Source organism: Phragmites australis, chromosome 9 (assembly GCF_958298935.1).
Source record: "Phragmites australis chromosome 9, lpPhrAust1.1, whole genome shotgun sequence".
Lineage (NCBI taxonomy): Eukaryota > Viridiplantae > Streptophyta > Magnoliopsida > Poales > Poaceae > Phragmites > Phragmites australis.
The window spans coordinates 11,349,823-11,367,528 of record NC_084929.1 but is presented as its reverse complement, the minus strand read 5'-3'; the positions used below and the strand labels follow the sequence as shown (position 1 = coordinate 11,367,528).

At 42.6% G+C, this 17,706-nt stretch overlaps 1 protein-coding gene across 1 annotated transcript; it reads right to left on the bottom strand.

Moving 5' to 3' along the window:
• Positions 1-3,952: 3,952 nt before the first annotated feature.
• LOC133928641 (uncharacterized) lies at positions 3,953-6,481 on the bottom strand. The gene is made up of 2 exons (XM_062375059.1): positions 6,212-6,481; positions 3,953-5,081 (listed from the first exon to the last, which is right to left on the bottom strand). Exon 2 carries the CDS (start codon positions 5,068-5,070, stop codon positions 4,309-4,311), a length of 762 nt encoding a protein of 253 aa, XP_062231043.1. The 5' UTR covers positions 5,071-5,081; positions 6,212-6,481; the 3' UTR covers positions 3,953-4,308.
• Between the last annotated feature and the right edge of the window lie 11,225 nt (positions 6,482-17,706).

The following is a 17,706-nucleotide window of genomic DNA, read 5'->3' as shown; positions in this document are numbered from 1 at the left end:
TGGGCGACCCGATCATTGATCGGCAAGTGTAAAAAAACCGAAAGAGGTCAAGACATGGCTCGACCCCGACAAAGTTCTCACACAGGTGAGCAAAGATACTCAATATGAGAATGGAGTTGGGGTTGAGATGGAGGTGGCAGATGTCATAGAAGGAGATGACGGTGGTAAAGAACTCAGAGAAAGGTGGCACGAGGCCCACCAAGTAGAATGAGATGAGTAGCACTATCTCTCTCAAGCGAGGAGCGGGCGTGCTATCCGCAGCGCGGTACCGTGAGGAAAGGAAGAAGGTGAGTAGATCAGCATTGTGCATCCTTTTCAACCTCGCCCCATCACACTTGGATCGAGGGAAGGCGGGCTTGCTGCTAGTGCAAGCCATTGGACGAAATGGAAGATGCGGTGAGGGCAAGAATAGAGACAGAGACGAAGGGCTCTAAGTGCAAAGGCTTAGCGGCTAAGAGAGATGACAAAATGATTCGTGGGGAACAGTGGTTACTCCAATTTAAAGGGCCGCTATGGTATCTCAACTGTCGTGGGGTCTGATCCACGCAAAATTTGAACAGCTGCACATGGGAAATAGAAATTCCCTCAGACCTATCCCATAGCATTTAATGCCACGGGGTGGTTTGATGGTTGAGCATGATGGCATTCGATGATAGTACAAGGCATGCAGGATGACCAAAGCAGGGTGGGAATGCGTACCCACCATCATGATGAGTTAGGAATAGCTAGACTTTGTCAGGCGTAGGTTTGTCACCTATTTTGGTACGGTCCGTTTGTATGAATATCTTTTTCTCTAGTATATAAAGGGGTCAAGAACCTGCTTGTAGGGACAAGGGAACATACTTTGTAACAAGTTCACCCAACTCATAAGACAATACATAAGACGTAGAGCTATTATCCCATAGGTGACCTGAACCTAGATAAATCATGTGTTCTTAGGTCCAATTCGATATACATCCAATCGAAACATAGATCAACGCGTCCATCATCTGATATATCCCGAACTCATTGTCAAGGATCATCCCCTGACATGTAGTCAGGTGAAGCTCGCTGCATGGCTTAATTGGCCGAAGGCGGTCTCTGGTGATGGATCGATGGCAGCTGCTGTCAGAGGGGAATAACAGTGAGAGGGGGGAGAGAGAGTGAGAGAGAGTGGGGGGAGCTTGCCTCGGCGAGCGGCGGTGAGGTGCAGAGAAGCGAGCGGCCGGGCCTTTATATCCAGGCGAGGGCTACAGCTGCCGGCTGTGGGGTCCAACAGCAGTTGGCAGAGTTAGGCGGTGGCAGAGTTATGTGGTGGTATTGTCGTGACTTGGCAACGGGGCCAGCGACTGGAAAGCCGGAGGGAAAGAGAGAAATAAAGGAGAGAGGAAAGGTTTTGAAATTTTGTTTGGATTTGACTTTCTTGAAATGATTTGTTGATTTCAAAATTGCTGAGAATTTAGAATGTTACAGCCACACTCCGACACCAATGTCGGCGTGGTGACATTTGGGCACCATCTGAAATCAATCTTCCATTTGTTCTGGCTATTAATGTTGTCAAGTAGTGGTTCTTGCTTGCGAAAGTTCAACCTTTGCATGAACAAATTCATATCCTAGATGGTATCAAGAAAAAAGATACTATTTTTGAGAAATTTTGCTCCAAGAAGAACACATCGTCTTCCTAGACGCCAGTTTAAGATTCTCTATCAAAAGATAAAATCTTTAATAAAGGAAGAGAAAACTTTTCCTGGAAACTCAGTAGCGCTACGAGAGGACCGGCTGACTGGCATGCGTGAAGCGTCGGTGGTCGGGTAGACATAGTGGCGTAGAGGTGGGTGGCGGCGGATGGGGGCCGAGGGAGATGATCATCTTCATCTGATTAACCCAGTGGCGTGAAGCCATTGTCTGAGCACAAACTAACCATTCATTGTTAGGACTTTATCCAAAACGTGTGTATTTCTCGGATGACATTTTTTCTTGAGAAAATTAGATATATACCATTATAAATGTCACAGTTTCGAAATATGCCATTATAAATTCAGTATTTGTAAACATGCCATTCCCTACGTCTCCAAGCAGATTTCATAATGGCATGGATCCAATTTTAGGAGATTTGTAATGACATAGATCCAATTTCAAGATATTCGAAATTGTATGGATCCAATGTTAGTAGATTTGTAATGGCATGGATCCAATTTTTGGAGATTTAAAATGCCATGTTTCCAAATACCAAGTTTGAATGACAAATTTCGAAACCGCAACATTTATAATAGCATATATATTATTTTTCCTCTTTTTTTCTTTACAACAAGTCCAACTTCCGACCCTATGCGTGTGCAATGTGCCACCCCCACCAGAGAAGACGACACCAGACAAGAAAACAAGGAGGTCGACGAGGTTAGGTGAGGTTGAGCAAGAGGTGGCGGTGGATGTTGTGGAAGGATAGGCCGTGGTATGACGGGCAGACGCAATGCTGATGACTATGGTAGGGGAAGAACAGGAACAGGAGTAACCGACTTCACTAGTGTTTGGTTCCCTATACAGGACGGTACATGTATGGGATGATGTTGGATATGCTGTCATGCCTATGTTTGGTTGGATGAACGGTAAAAACTTGTCAAGGACAGGGTAATATAGATTCTAGAAATATTCTATCAAGATGTTGAACTATCTCATACAGGAAATTTGGATGAACAACTTCGTACAAGCTATGTCAACTCCTATAATTACATGCACTTAGTGATGATTAGGGATATCAATTTAACCAATTACCCACGTGTAAATACCCTAATAAGTATGTGTAGCATTTTGTACCCATAGGTACATTCATGAGCGAAAAATACTACCTAATGGATATACGGGTATGGGTAAGGTATACCCATATCCATGACACCCATTTACCCGTATAAATCTATGACAAGTGGACCCATTCCTCCAAACCCTAACATTTCACATCACATATTCACATCACATGAGTACCTCTTGCTTCCCCCCCCCCCCCGCCCACAGTAGCGCGCGCTACTGCTCTGCCACCCTGCACTTCTGCCTCCCCACCCCAAGCCAAGCTCTCGTGGCATACACGCACAAGCACAAGCTCCCAAATCCCCAAGAGCCCAATGCAGCGCATTTGCTCCAGCGTGCAACGAGGCGGAAGGATGGCGATCTCTGTGCAGCCGCTTCTGGCCGCTCTGCTGCTACTGCCGGCGCTCCTCCTCTCGATCGTCGCCACCCCGCCCCGTCCCACCGCCCACAGGTAAACATGTATACCCGTGGGTAATGGGTTTGGTGCTGGCCCTTTGCCCGCAGGCATTCGTGGGTATACCCACGAACGGGTAAAAAACCGACAGGTATGGGTATAGGTGAGCACTACCTATATCCACCATACTCGATTGCCATCCCTAATGAGTATTAGTGAGAATTAAGAATAATTAGCTATACATTAGTTACAATTAGATATTATTTGCTATAGTTAAGTATTACTATGGGGTAGCTGATACGTGGGATGGCAACAGGATCGACGCCGAGCAGAGTGATTTTTATTTTTTTTATTTTTTTATTTTGCAAAACAATAACCCATATGCGACCTATGTTCGTGACACTGGCAGTATTGTTATCGTCTAAAAGTACCCCAGCTAGCAGTTTGCACGGAAATGGGATTCGCAGCTGCTACAAGAAATTTACGTACTGCTTCTGTTCTGTTATGTTGGGATGGCAAGAGCCGCATCCATGCAGCATTCACTATTGAGTCTATGACTAAACAAGAGCGTCTGATACCACAGCGATGCAGATATTTTAGATGACAATGGCAAACAATACACGGTTATGAGAATAACCATCAATTTATTTCCAACGCATCATGGCGGCACCTGACTTTGTCTTTTGCCCGGTTCATGCGATTATTAGGAGCAAATTATATGCATATTACAAGCTAAACAATAGGTGAAAGAAAAATATATAGACAAACATCGCAAAGTTCAACATACACTGCACTAGCTGCATTACTTCAATCTGACAGAACTAGTCACTTAAGATTTACAAAAACACATGATCAACGACCACATGTACTGATATAAATCAGGGAGGTAACACTAACCCAGTTGAAAAGGAAAACAAAACATAGTTTACATGTATAACTTAAACTGCTTGCTACTTCTTTAACATCAGCAATAGTCCCTACAGGTTCAGGGTTAGCTAAGTTACCACGATGGCATAAAGTACTCAGACATAAGGTTGGGAGATAGGCAGTCAAAAACTGTACCAAATGCTGTTCCCAGGGCAGATCCACTATTCAATCACCTCATTACTTGTCAAACAAGAGGAACTGGCTCATCAATTATTATCTTTAGCAACTGAAGACCTTGGACTAACTGAATCAAAGTCGATCTTTCGACAAATGCTTGGGCTGAGTTTCAACACTTTGAGAGATGGCCTCAAAGGAGCATCTGGGCATGTGGTTGCAATGCCAATAAGTAGAGGCTTTGAAACAGGTGTCTTACAGCTTTCATGTGGACTTGAATCTATCAGATTCTTTTCAATTTCTTCCTCTCGATCAAGAGAACCATCAGAAATAAAGAGATCAAGAATCATCTTGTGAATCACTTGAAGATATTGATCTGCCTCTTCAGAATCACTCCGATCAAAACTTAACCTTTTAGCCGGGTAGTCACCTGAATCAAAATTTAGCTGCCTACGAGAAAGAACTTCTGCACCTCTAATGACTTTCTTCTTTGGTGCACAGGCAGCCTCCTCTGGTCCTGGGGCAAAGGGATCAAAGATGCTTTCACGTGGTGTCTCACAACCCAATGAAAGAATGTCATCTGAAACCTTGCTAGAGATCGATAATTCAGGTATATCTCCCCTTGGAATGATGGCCTCAGCAACATCGCCTTTATTATTTTCAAGATCACATATTGTACCAAGGGATTCTGTGTCTTCCTCATTTTCCAATGGAACTTGCAGAAAAGGTTCGTCACTCAGACTATTTTTTACCTCTTCTACAACTGTTGAATCACAGCTCACAACTTGTGAGGTTTTAATCTCACTCTTATCTACTACATGATCAGTTAGGGGTACTGTGGATTCGAACCCCATGATACTACAACCTGCAAAAAAATGGACAATATCAAACTAAATGCCATAGACAATTCAGGGTACCAACAAAAGAAAATCACTGCATGACAAAGATGTATGAGTGCAAAAGGATCCTATGTATACTAGTTATTATGTTACAAAATACATGTTTCACACTCAACAATAAGCATTAACCGTATGATATTGTAAACAAAGGCAAACAAGAAGTGATTTCGATAATACTCTATTGCTACCCAGGTAACCCTTTTTTTTGTTTTTTTGAACCAAGAGGTAACCTGTTATTAAAAACAACACGCACAGAAATAGATCACACATGAACCAGTACATATACCAGAAGCAGCTACCTTGTTAAAAGCTCTTTGTAAAAGTTCAATGAAATCGTAACGTCCTCTGGAATAATTGAGGTTTTCTTTTCACACTTATAAAACTCTTGTGATAGGGGTGCAACCCCTTGAGCCTCCAAAAGAAAATAAAGAAACCCATCACTCAAGTTCAACTATAGATACAGGAATGCCTTATTCCTTTTGTTGTCCATAAACTTTTGTAAATAGATACCGATTAACAATTATAAAACTAGTGGAAAAGCATATAGTTTATAAAGAAACATCCAATTCGCATCTTGATATCAAAAAACAAAACAATTAACTCTATGTATTATTTCCTTTACGATCTCGATGTGCATACGGTCACTTATTCTTTTGTTTTTTTTTTTTTTTTTTTGAAACATACCCGCGTTCCATTAACATGAAACGAAATCACAGGAGTTCTGGTCCAAGCAAAAAGCAAAACCCATTGGCTAGCCTAAACTCGGAATCCTCCAAACATAGGGATAGACATATTTCATATGCAGCCATGCTACAGGTACATTGCGGATTCAGCTAAACCCCCAAAATTCTAGCTGCAAATACTCTGGCACAGCGGAGCGAACGTGGGACATTGGGTTTCAGCTAAAACCCCCAAAAGGTTCGGAAAACAAAAGTGCAACTAGGAATCTGCCGCCGCGGCGAAGCCAGCCAATCCGCGGCAAAATTGACGGACTGGAGCAGCCATCCATCCCGGAAAGAATGGTTTGGGCGCGCAGTCACGGCAAATAAGACTCGAAACCAAAAACCCGTCAAAGCAGTCTAGGGTTTACACTTACCAACGAAGAGAGGAGTCAATCCGAATCCTGGATGGATCTCAGCTGCGCGCCGTTCCCGTGCTCGTAGCGGCGGCGGTGTAGCGGCGGAGGGGGAAGGGGGCAGAAGGATGAGTGGATGGATCTAGGGCTTGGCGGTGTTCCCGCGCCGGCGAGGAGGGAGACGAGTTGGGCGGTGGGGAATGAAAGAAGGAACAAGGTGGCACGCGGCGGGATCGTCTCATTTGGAAATTGGCCCGTGACGGTGCCCGTCCGCGCACGTGCTTGGGTTGGGTCGCGTACATTATATTCTGCGCCGCCGACACAATGGTGGCTTGAGCCTCGAGCGCTAATCTATGTGCACGCCGACGTGCCTGGATTAGGCCAATACTGTTTAATCCCTTAGTCTTTTTTTTTTCCTCTGCCCACGGACACCTTGTGGGCTAGCAACTCTATCCGACACACAAGGTATGGATAAGGTTTAGGAGAATGGTCTTTCAGGTCTTCATTGGATGTTGGGTTACTATTTATTTATAAAAATTACCATTGTTGGAGATTGATCATGTTAAAGGAATCCTTCGATAATCTGAAGGTATCCTTCGGTCGCTCGACGTCGGGGGAGCGTTTCTTACATATGGGATAGGCGAAGCTTATGTCGAGCCTTCGGAGGCTAACCAAAGGCCTTTGATCGACATCACAAAGGAGTTAGTCGAAGGGGATGCCAAACGTACCTTAGGACGCAGACATCCGAGAGCTCAAGCGAAAGAAGGACTAGGATTAGAAATCGAGGATGACGAAGGGCGCGATTGTAAACAAGATGGTAGTACTTAGGATAGTACCAAATTACCCACAAATATGCTAGAATGTGGTAGTTAAAGGGGTAATTTTGTACATTATAATAAAGAGCAGTCGAGTACTACCTATAAATAGAACGACACTATAACCGAAAAGACGGATGACATTAATAGTAATGCGTAGTCCCCTAAATTATGGTGCTTCCCACTAGGCCTTAGGATCTCTCCGATGAGCCAAAGGCCCTCCACTTTATTCAGTTACGCAAGTCACCAACAGTTGGCGCCGTCTGTAGGAATCGAACTATTACGAAGCCATGCCACTTTGTTCAACTACTGATGCATCAGTGGCACAACAGACACAGCTTCCACAAGGGGTGAGGTCACAGCTGCCCCTTTGGCCATGGTGGATCCAAACAACACATCATTTGAGGCAGTTGAAGAAGTTCAAGAAGAAGAAAATTATGTGGTCATGCTGGCCAATGGGGATGGTCGAGTTCGCGAAGAGCCAACTCACCAGGAGAATGCTAGTGCTTCTATGCGAAGGATAGAAACCGAGCTTCGCTCTCGTTTCGAAGCTTCGACAATAGCGAAGGGAAAGGCACCTCATGTGGAGGAACATGATGTCACACCCAGTTTTAACGGATAAAACCATATGCGACTTATGTATACCCAAGAATTTCAACACACATAAGGACGTCACGGGTGAAGTAAAAAAAGCAATATTTTTATAGAATAAACGTTAACTCTTACAATAAATTAGCATATATTATCTTTTAAGAAGATATCAACAGCGGAACAGAAGCACTAGTGCCTAACAACATCGTAGGTAACCGACTGAGAGACACGTGGCTAGAACATCACATCCTCAACTTGATAGTCTTCAACATCTTCATTCCCTACGCAGCACCACACATGTCGGATGGCATAAGAAAAAATAGCAAGTGTAAGCACATGACATGCTCAACAAGTGTACAAGAGAGTAATGATATGCAGACTTATATGAAAGACAAGCTAATACATGGTATATTTGTATAAATACGAGTAAAGAAAACAGTAATGTAATTGAAAAGCATTAAGCAGTTGTTAAGTGAATGTAACACAAACGACTCAACAACTAACAACTGAGGCTAACCACCTTGCAAACCACAACTATCTAGTACCAACAGTACCATACCCAAAACCATAACTGCAACTAACTAATCATAACAATAACCTAAGAAAACTAATCATGTAAGGATCCAAGTCTCTCGTAACCGCGAGCATGGTTGATATATCAGATTTTACACTCTGCAGAGGTTATCTAGCTTTCACCATGAGTCATGATTCCATATTTCGTGTTTGCAAGACACTTCACACACGCAAGTGGTGTGCCGCTAGGAGATCACTATGAAGCATGGTCCATCAATTAGATCAGGCTACCCTAATAGATGTGAGTCAAGTGTCTAATCAATATGCTAAGTCTTAGCCATATCGTTCTCGTGGCTGATACGGTATTTCTTAGGTTGTCGTTCCATGAACAACATTTATATGTGACACTTAGGCAAAGATTATCCGATAGAGAAATTACCAATAAAACCTAACAGCTTTGCTTGGAACATATCCACAAGCCCACCACATGAACCACCATTACCAAACCATTTTCTTGCACAAATCCTAGGGTTCCATGTTACTATATCAAGTTTACCATCAACACTGCATATGTCCACTAATCCTATAAATAACACTTCCCAACATCCTAACAGCATTTCTAAGCACTTGTACCCACAAAAAACACTTAATTATAAACCACTTATGCTTCAAGGGATGATAAGGGAATATCTCGGTAAACCTAACATAGGTGACTACGTATTAAGTTGACAATGCATGCAATTTTATAAAATAAAACAATTTAAAATATAGGTTCATAATGATTAAGGAGTACACTTGCCTTTTACTCAATGCTGCTTAGTGTGTCGAAATCTTGGTCTTAAAGTCCTTCGAATAGATCCGAAGGGATGATAAGGGAATATCTAGGTAAACTCTAACATATGTGACTTCCCATCAAATTGACACTGTATGCAAATTTTATAAAATAAAATATTTTAAAACATAGGAGCAATATGATCAAGAAATGCACTTGCCTTTTAACCAATGCTGCTCAATGTTGTTGAAACCTTGGTCTTGAAGTTCCTCGAATAGATCCGAAGCATTAGCGACTAATCGTGTATTCTATCGACAAATAAAAGCAACATCGAATAAACACCAGATAAACTCCAAATTACAAAAATAATAGGAATAGAACGATAGACTGGGATCTTGGATTGGGCTGGATAAGAATAACATAATCGAATGGACTTCTTTCGAAGAAAGATAAAGATATAGGAACGAGGGTTAAGGTTTCACATGAAATGGTAGGAAAGATTGGTTGAAGCATTAACATGTGTGATCAAAAACTTAATACTAATATAATATCATAAACATATGTTTGTGATACAAGGACATGTAGATTTGAATAGGGCCTATATGTCACTGTGACAACCATAAATTTACTAATCAAAATAATATATTCATGTTGTAGAGATCTATATGTTAATAAGGGAAAACTACTACATAGATATGAGAATTACTATTTGAAACTATAATGGTTTGGTAGACCTTGTTTCTAGAAAGATTTGAGCGCAAGAATCACTCAAAACGAGCTAAAACAAAGAAGATACGCTAAAAACAAGTTTTGGATTAAATTTGAAAAAGGACCTATTTTGAATAAAACAAAAAGGTTAGGGGATTTCATGTAAAAATAGAGGGACCTATTTGTAAATATAGAAAACTTTAGAGACTAAATTGTAAAAATATAGGGCATTTTGGTAAATGCATGAAAGTTTAGAGGCTTAAGTGCAAAATTGCCAATTTCCTGGAATTTTCGGAAGTGTTTTTATATTGGAATAGATTGAATTGCTGGCATGGTAGCAAGGGTGCTGACTCTAATGATGATGTGGCGACTGACGGAGCACATGTGCTGACTAGAATAAAGATGCACACATGGCAGCTCTCTATTGGCCAACGAATGGGTATCTTCCAGATCTAATCTAGGCCTTCGATTTTTGATCTAACGGCTCAGGGGAGAAGGGGCGAACGGAGAGGATCGGGCGCGGTGGAGCCAAGCGGGACACAATGGCGCACTCGCTAGAGGTCAACGCGAACCTCGTCGCCGGCCTCGGGATGTGACGATGAGTGGCGAAACAGCTAGGAGAGCACGGGGAACTTACTAGTAGCAGTGTGGCTCGGAAAAAGGGTCGATGGCGATTAGGGTGACGGAGGCACTCGATAGCCCATCAGAGAGGCAACTCCGGCAACCAAGGAACCAAATTGATGGTGGGACGAGCTCTGATGGGCGATGGCGAAGCAGTTGGGTGGATTGGTAGTGGCAACGCGGCGCTAGAACGACGAATCGGCAAGATTGACCAAGGTGCAGCAATGGCGGGCGATGGCACCAGGGTTTTAGGCGACTCGGTGAATCCGGGCATGGGGAGGTGGCTTACTGGGAAAAAGATGCGACACAACTAGGGCTTCTTTTATAAGCGATGACTCTAGGTTTCCGTGGGGCGCACGCCAAGAAAGAGGGGGGCGACGCGGTTGGCTCAGGCTTGGCTGGGAGTTAGGGTTGGAGACGATGAAGGGCACGGGGCCCACACGTCAGCTACATGCGGAGCACGGACAGTTGCTGGGTTGGAGCGCACGCATGTGGCCCAAAGAGAGGAGGCGGGGTGGAGCGCCGAAATAGGCCGGGATGGCCAGGCCCAGGTGGGGAGAGGGAAGAGGAAGACCAGGAGAAAGCGAGCCAGTTAGGCCAAAGGTCAGTAGGCCTATTGGCGGGTAGGGCTAGGGGAAAACAACGGGCCGAAGAGAGAGGGGGATGGACCGGACCAAAATAGGTTTACGTTTTTCTTTGGTTTTGGGAATTTCCAAAAAAAGAAGGAGAGAAAATAAAATCCAAATAAGATACCAAATGAAGCCTAAAAAATCTAGAAAAAAATCTGACAAGATTTTGAAAACATTTAGAAGCCAAATAAAATATTTTGAACTTGTGAAAACATTTTTAAGATTTTGGTGATAAAATATAACTCAAATAAAATCCAAATGAGCTCAATAAAATCCAAGGAAATCCAGAGAAACTCAACAACTCAAAATAAAACCTAAATGCCTATTTCCAACATGAATGCATTCAAACAATTAATAACCTCATTCAAAATTGAATTTGAATTTAGAAAATAGAGCTTTTCCCTATTATAATATTCAGCCTATAATCTAATCTTAGAAAATTTTAGAAATTTCTGAAAATTAAAAATCAAGGTGTGACAAATCTACCCCCTTAAAGGAATCTCGCCCTCGAGATTTGGACAGATCAAAGAAAGAGATAAGGGAACTTGGTCTTCAAATTTTGTTCTCACTTTCCAAATTGCTTTTTCTTTTGGATGGTGATCTTTTGTGTGGTATGTTCTGATCACTTTTGCTGGCTTTCTCATCTGTTAGTTGACCTTGGCAGACCTTCTTATCCTTGGAGATTTACTGAGGCTTATCTTAATTCCAAGGAAAGGGTACTTGTTCTTGTTAGCTACTTCTAGAATCGAAGTGTAGCTTCTGAGCATGGTCCTTTCTTTGGCACATCTTACTACTCCATCACTTGCTGACTAGCCGTTCCCAATATCTATCTTTGGATTCCAGAACCAAGAGATTAGCTAGAGAGTCTACCCCCCTGAAAAAGGAGTGTACTTCTTTGACATGCATTTCCAGTTCTTGCAGTGAACGTAGACTAGAGATAGAGTGGTGAAACATTAGCAATTCTTAGGTGGAATAAGGGGAAACAAAACTTTTATTCATGTCTTAACACATGTTGTACTTAAGAAACATGGTTTTATGATACGAGTGATGGCATCAGATCCTCATTATTACAAGGTTGCATTTCTCATGTGACTTATCACTCTCAACTTTTGGATCTCGACTGAGCTTCTTTGGGCTAGACATTATCCTATTGAGCTTGACTATCTTGAGTTATTGCTTGAACGTCGCGACAACCTGAATGCTGAACTGAGGTCTTCATCTGGGGCTCGGGGTGGATCCAATTCTGGCTAGGAAACTTCTTGGGACATCTTTTGACCTTGTGAGTTGGGTCTCCACGGTGGAAACATACTTTCTTGTTGGACAGAGCACAGTACCTCTTAGCACACTCGTTGATGAAATATCCTTCATCTCCATATTGTAAACACACTTAGCATCAGGAACAAGAATCCTCAGGGGACATTGATTGGCATAATGTCTTTCTTCCCCACAACAAAAACACGCCTTCCTTGTAGGAGCATCTTGGGGTTTGTTTCCGCCAAGATTTATAGGATGGGGAACTTGAATGTTGGGACATGGGAGGAGAGCTTTTCTGTTGTATCATCCTCTTCTTGATTGATAGAAGTGCCTTATTGCACTGGTCCAACTTGATTTTTGTACTTCTTGAAACATTTGGCCCTATTCGGTTGAAATTTGCTGTAGGTAATTACCCAATCACTAATGTTGAGTTCCTGAGATCTCTGAGGTTTCTGAGCGGGCATCTTACTTCCATTACATGCTTAAGACTGGGTAGTCATCGAAGTGTTGATGTTGACCTGATTTGGATACCTCGTAGGACACCGATTCACATAATGTCCTTCCTTTCCGCAACAGAAACATCCTTTGCCTGAGGTGGGAGTAGCTAGGCTGTTCTTGCCTTGAGGAGTGGTTGGTGGAGTAGAACAGGGTGTTTGATAATCTGAGCACTAAACAGATGCTTGTGGTTGAGACCTATGCTGATTGTTAGAACAAAACATAGATCCTTGCTAAGAAGCTTGAGTTGGCACACGGGGACATGTGTTGCTTCCTTGCCCTTCGAATGACATATTCCTCTTCTTCCTGTTGTCCTGCTAACTATGTTCGTCTCCTACACTCATAGCTCTAGTGATCTCTAGCAGACTTTCCATATTCTGAGCCATGCTTTGAAAGATCTGAATCAATGTCATCAAGAGTTGTTCCTTGTTGAACTGCGGTGGCACCTGTTGGTTGTTGTCATTATTGTTGTTGGTACCTTGACCAGGCTGGCCTTCCTTCGAGCTCACCATCTAATAAGGATTGTGGAGGAAGGTTGGGGCAAGAAGAGAAAAAGACCAGAAGGAGAAAATCTGACTATACTATTAGCTATAGAGATATATAAGGAACATTGTTGTTAGAAGATGCTAAACCATCCCACAACACATTCCAACACTCAAACAGAAAAACCAAATCACACTAGGCATACAACACAACTACACACTACCAACATCGTTCTAACGTTTTCGAAGAATAGGGGAAAATCCTCTCGTGGCTCAAAAAAAAACTAAAACTAGAAGAAGCGGAGAGGTAGATATTCACGTCTTCAGTGTTGTGGTAGGGGATTCTTCCTTGTAATAGAGAGCCTTCAACTTCATCATCGAAATCTCCATACGAAGAAGCGTCAAGTGAGATCTTCAAGTGCATCCTTCTCAAGTGAAATAACTGAGATGGTTCAACAACTAAAAGTTTTAAAAGGGGAAGTGTTGAAAATTCATTTTACTCAAAAGATTGGAGTAGGTAAGTAGAGAAGGGAAAGTTAGAGAGAGTAGAAAATCATGGGAATGGGTTTTTCCAAATAGGCTTTCAAAATATGACCTTATGGCAGACCATTCTATCTAGGATTGTGTCCTACGGTCAGTATGGCTCTGATACTACCTCTGTCACATCCGATTTTAATGAACAAAATCAGATGTGGCTTATGTGTGTACAGGATGTTCAACACACATAAGGGTGTCACAGGTGAAGTAACAAAGGAAATACTTTTATAGAATAAACATTAACTCTTATAGCAAATTGACATATATTGTCTTCTAAGAAGATATCTGCAGTAGAACAGAAGCACTGGTGCCCAACAACATCGCAGACAACCGACCGGGAGACACGCGCCTAAAACGTCACATCCTCAACTTGATAGTCTTCAACATCTTTACTCACTAAGTAGCATCGCACATGTCACATGGCATATAGGGAATATTAGCAAATGTGAGCACATGACACGCTCAACAAGTGTACAGAACAATAATGATATACAGGCTTATATCAAGGATAAGCTAACACATGGTATATTTGCGTAAATGCGAATAAAAAAACAATAATGTAATTGAAAATCATTAAGCAGTTATTAAGTGAATGTAACCCAAACGACCCAACAACTAACAACGGAGACTAACCACCTTGCAAACCATAACCATCTAGTACCTTTAGTACCATACCCAAAACCATAACCACAACCAATTAATCATAACCATAACCCAGCAAACTAAACTTGTGAGGGTCCAAGTCTCATGACTGTGAGCATAGCTGATATATCAGAATTTACACTCTGCAGAGGTTGTCTAGCTTTCCCTACGAGTCGTGATTTCCGTATTGTTGTGTTTGCAAGACGTTTCACACACGCCAACGTTATGCCGCTAGGAGATCACTACGAAACATGGTCCATCAATTAGGTCCTAGTAACACAACGGATGCGAGCCAGGTGTCTAATTAATATGCTAAGCCTTACTAATATCAGCCTCCTTGTTGGTATAGTATTTTTTGGTTATCGCTCCACGAACCGGTCCATACATGTGACACTTAGGCAAAGACTATCCAACATGGAAATTACCAACAAAACCTAACACCTTTACTTGGAACATATCCACAAGCCCACCACAAGAACCACAATTATCAAATTATCTCCTTGCCTAAGTCCTAGGGTTCCACGTTACTATATCAAGTTTACCACCAACACTGCATATGTTCACTAATCCTGTAAGTGACACTTGCCAACATCCTAACAGTATTGCTAAGCACTTCTACCCACGAAAGACGCCTAACCATAACCACTTAGGCTTCAAGGTAATATAAGAAAAATATCTAGGTAAACCCTAACATAGGTGACTACCCATCAAGTTGACAATACATGCAATTTTATAAAACAAAACCGTTTAGAACATAGGTTCATAATGATTAAGGAGTACACTTGTCTTTTACCCAATGCTGCTCAATGTGTCAAAATCTTGATCTTGAAGTCCCTCGAACAGATCTGAAGCGTTATCGACTAATCACAGATTCTATCGACAAACAAAATCAACATCGAATAAACACCAAATAAACTCGAAATAAAAATAATAGAAATAGAACGATAGACTAGGATCTTGGATTGGGCTGGAAAACAAGAATAGAATCGATTGGACTTCTTTCAAAAAAAAGATAAAGATATAGGAACTAGGGTTAAGGTTTCACATGAAATGATAGGAAAGATTAACTGAAGCATTAACATGTGTGTTCTACAAATTAATATATTATTTTAATATCATAAACCTATGTTTGTCATACAATGACATGTAGATTTGATTAGGACCTATATGTCAATGTATAGATCTAGATGTTAATAAGGGAAAACTACTATATCTTCATGTTGTAGGGATCTAGATGTTAATAAGGGAAAACTACTATAGAGATATGAGAATTACTATTTGAAACCATGATGGTTGGCTAGCCTTGTTTTTAGAAAGATTTGAGTGCAAGAATCACTCAAATCGGAGCTAAAACGAAGAAGATACGCTAAAAACAAGTTTTGGATTAAATCTAAAAAGAAAAGGACCTATTTTGAATAAAATAGAAAGGTCAGGGGCTTTCTTGTAAAAATAGAGGGAGCTATTTGTAAATGTAGAAAACTTTAGGGACTAAAGTGTAAAAAGATAGGGATTTTTGAATAGGAAAGTTTAGGGGCTTAAGTGAAAAATTGCCAATTTCCTAGAATTTCTAGAAATATTTTTGTACTGGAATAGATTGAATTGCTGACTGGGCATGACTGGGCTGACATGGTATACACATGGGTTGACACGTCAGCAAGAGTGTTGATGTGGATGATGATGCGACGGCTGACAGAGCACATGTGTTGTCTGGAATAAAGATGGACACGTGGCAGTTCTCTATTGGCCAACAAAGGGGTATGTTCCAGATCTAATATAGGCCGTCGGTTTTGTATCTAACGACTCTAGGGAGAAGGGGCGGCACGTGGGGATCAGGCGCGATGGAGCCGAGCGAGACACATCGGCGCACTCTCCATAGGTCGGCGCAGACCTCATCACCGGCCTCGGGACATGATGGCGAGCGGCAGAACAACTATAGGAGAGCACAAAGAACTCGTTTAGATGCTTACCACTAGCAGTGTGGTTCAAAAAAAGGGTTGGCGATGATTGGGGTGGTAGAGGCGCTTGGGGGCCCATCAGAGAGGTAGCTCCGGTGGTCGGGGAACCAAATCGATGGCAGACGAGCTTCAGTGGGCGACGACGAAGAGATTGGCTGGATTGGTGGTGTCAACGCGGTGCTAGGACGACAAATCGGTGAGATCAACCATGGTGCGGTGGCAGGCGGGGGCTCTAGGTTTTTAGATGACTAGACAAATCCAAGCATCGGGAGGCGATGACTTGCAGGGAAAAAGATGCGACACGACCAAGGCATCCTTTTATAAGCGGAGGCTCTAGGTCTCCGTGGAGCGCACACCAAGAAATCTTTGCACACCCTTCTGCCCACATTAAATGCGCATATACCCACTGTTTCAAATTTTAAAAGGTTTTTTAACTCTACTCGGAGTTGGGTGTTGATCAGTTGAGTTCTTTAAATCTGTTTCTTCAAGTCTCGAGTGTGGTTAGCCACAGGGCGCTCGACCCGACTGAGCTTCCACTTGATACACGAGAAAGGATCCGTCCATACTCAATCTTTTCGACTATGAGCCTGGTCTACTTTACTCGACCAAGCTTAAACTTGACAGTACTCGAGTGGGTGCTTATAGAAACCTCTCCTCCGGAGTAGAGTTAGGGGGCTACTGTCGAATATCTAATTATGAGGTATGTGCACATAAGGAGTACATTATATACAGACAGGGTATATACAACATATATTCGGCAGCTCCAGATATCACGGAACCGAATCAGCGGTACCTGATACACCTGGAATCAAGGAAGTACATACCGAGAAGGTTTAGATTGGTTACCCAAACCAATACGACTTGTATTCAAAATAGATCTATCTATTGGATGTCATGCAAGATAACTCCCTATCAACTACGGCTGGATAGAAGTTGGTACCTCACCCCTATATAAGGTGAAAAGGCTGGGGGGAGAACAAAGAACAACGAGCAACACGAAAGGCAACAACAGAGGAGTTACTCGACGACTTTAGCCCTATGATAGATTAGATCCAATCAACTCCTTGTAATAGTCTTAGCCACATTTCTTGTACTCGAGATTATCAATACAAGGCAGCAACACCCCCGCAGGACGTAGGGTATTACTCCAATCGGAGGCTCAAACCTGTATACATCGTTTTGTCTCGCTTCATGATTAATCCCTACTCTCGAAGGTACCCAGTCAATTTACGGACATATTATCGAGAACTAATTGTTGGGGGTCGTTATTAGGGACCCCCGACGGCCCCTTGGCTTAATTAGCTCAGCCTCCCAAAGGCTGAGCCTGTCTCTGCCTTCCGAAGCCCTGGCCTTTCGGAGCCCAGCCTCCCGTAGGTTCGGTCTCCGAGGATTCGGCCTCCCGAAGCCTCCCCCTTTCGAAGCCCTAGCCTTCTGGAGCTCAACCTCCCGAAGGGCCGGTCCCTGAGGCTTCGGCCTCCCGCTGCCCGAGCCGGCTTCCCAAA

Coding starts and splice junctions, on each gene's coding strand:
- LOC133928641 (XM_062375059.1), bottom strand. CDS start 5,070: ATGGGGTTCGAATCCACAGTACCCCTAACTGATCATGTAGTAGATAAG.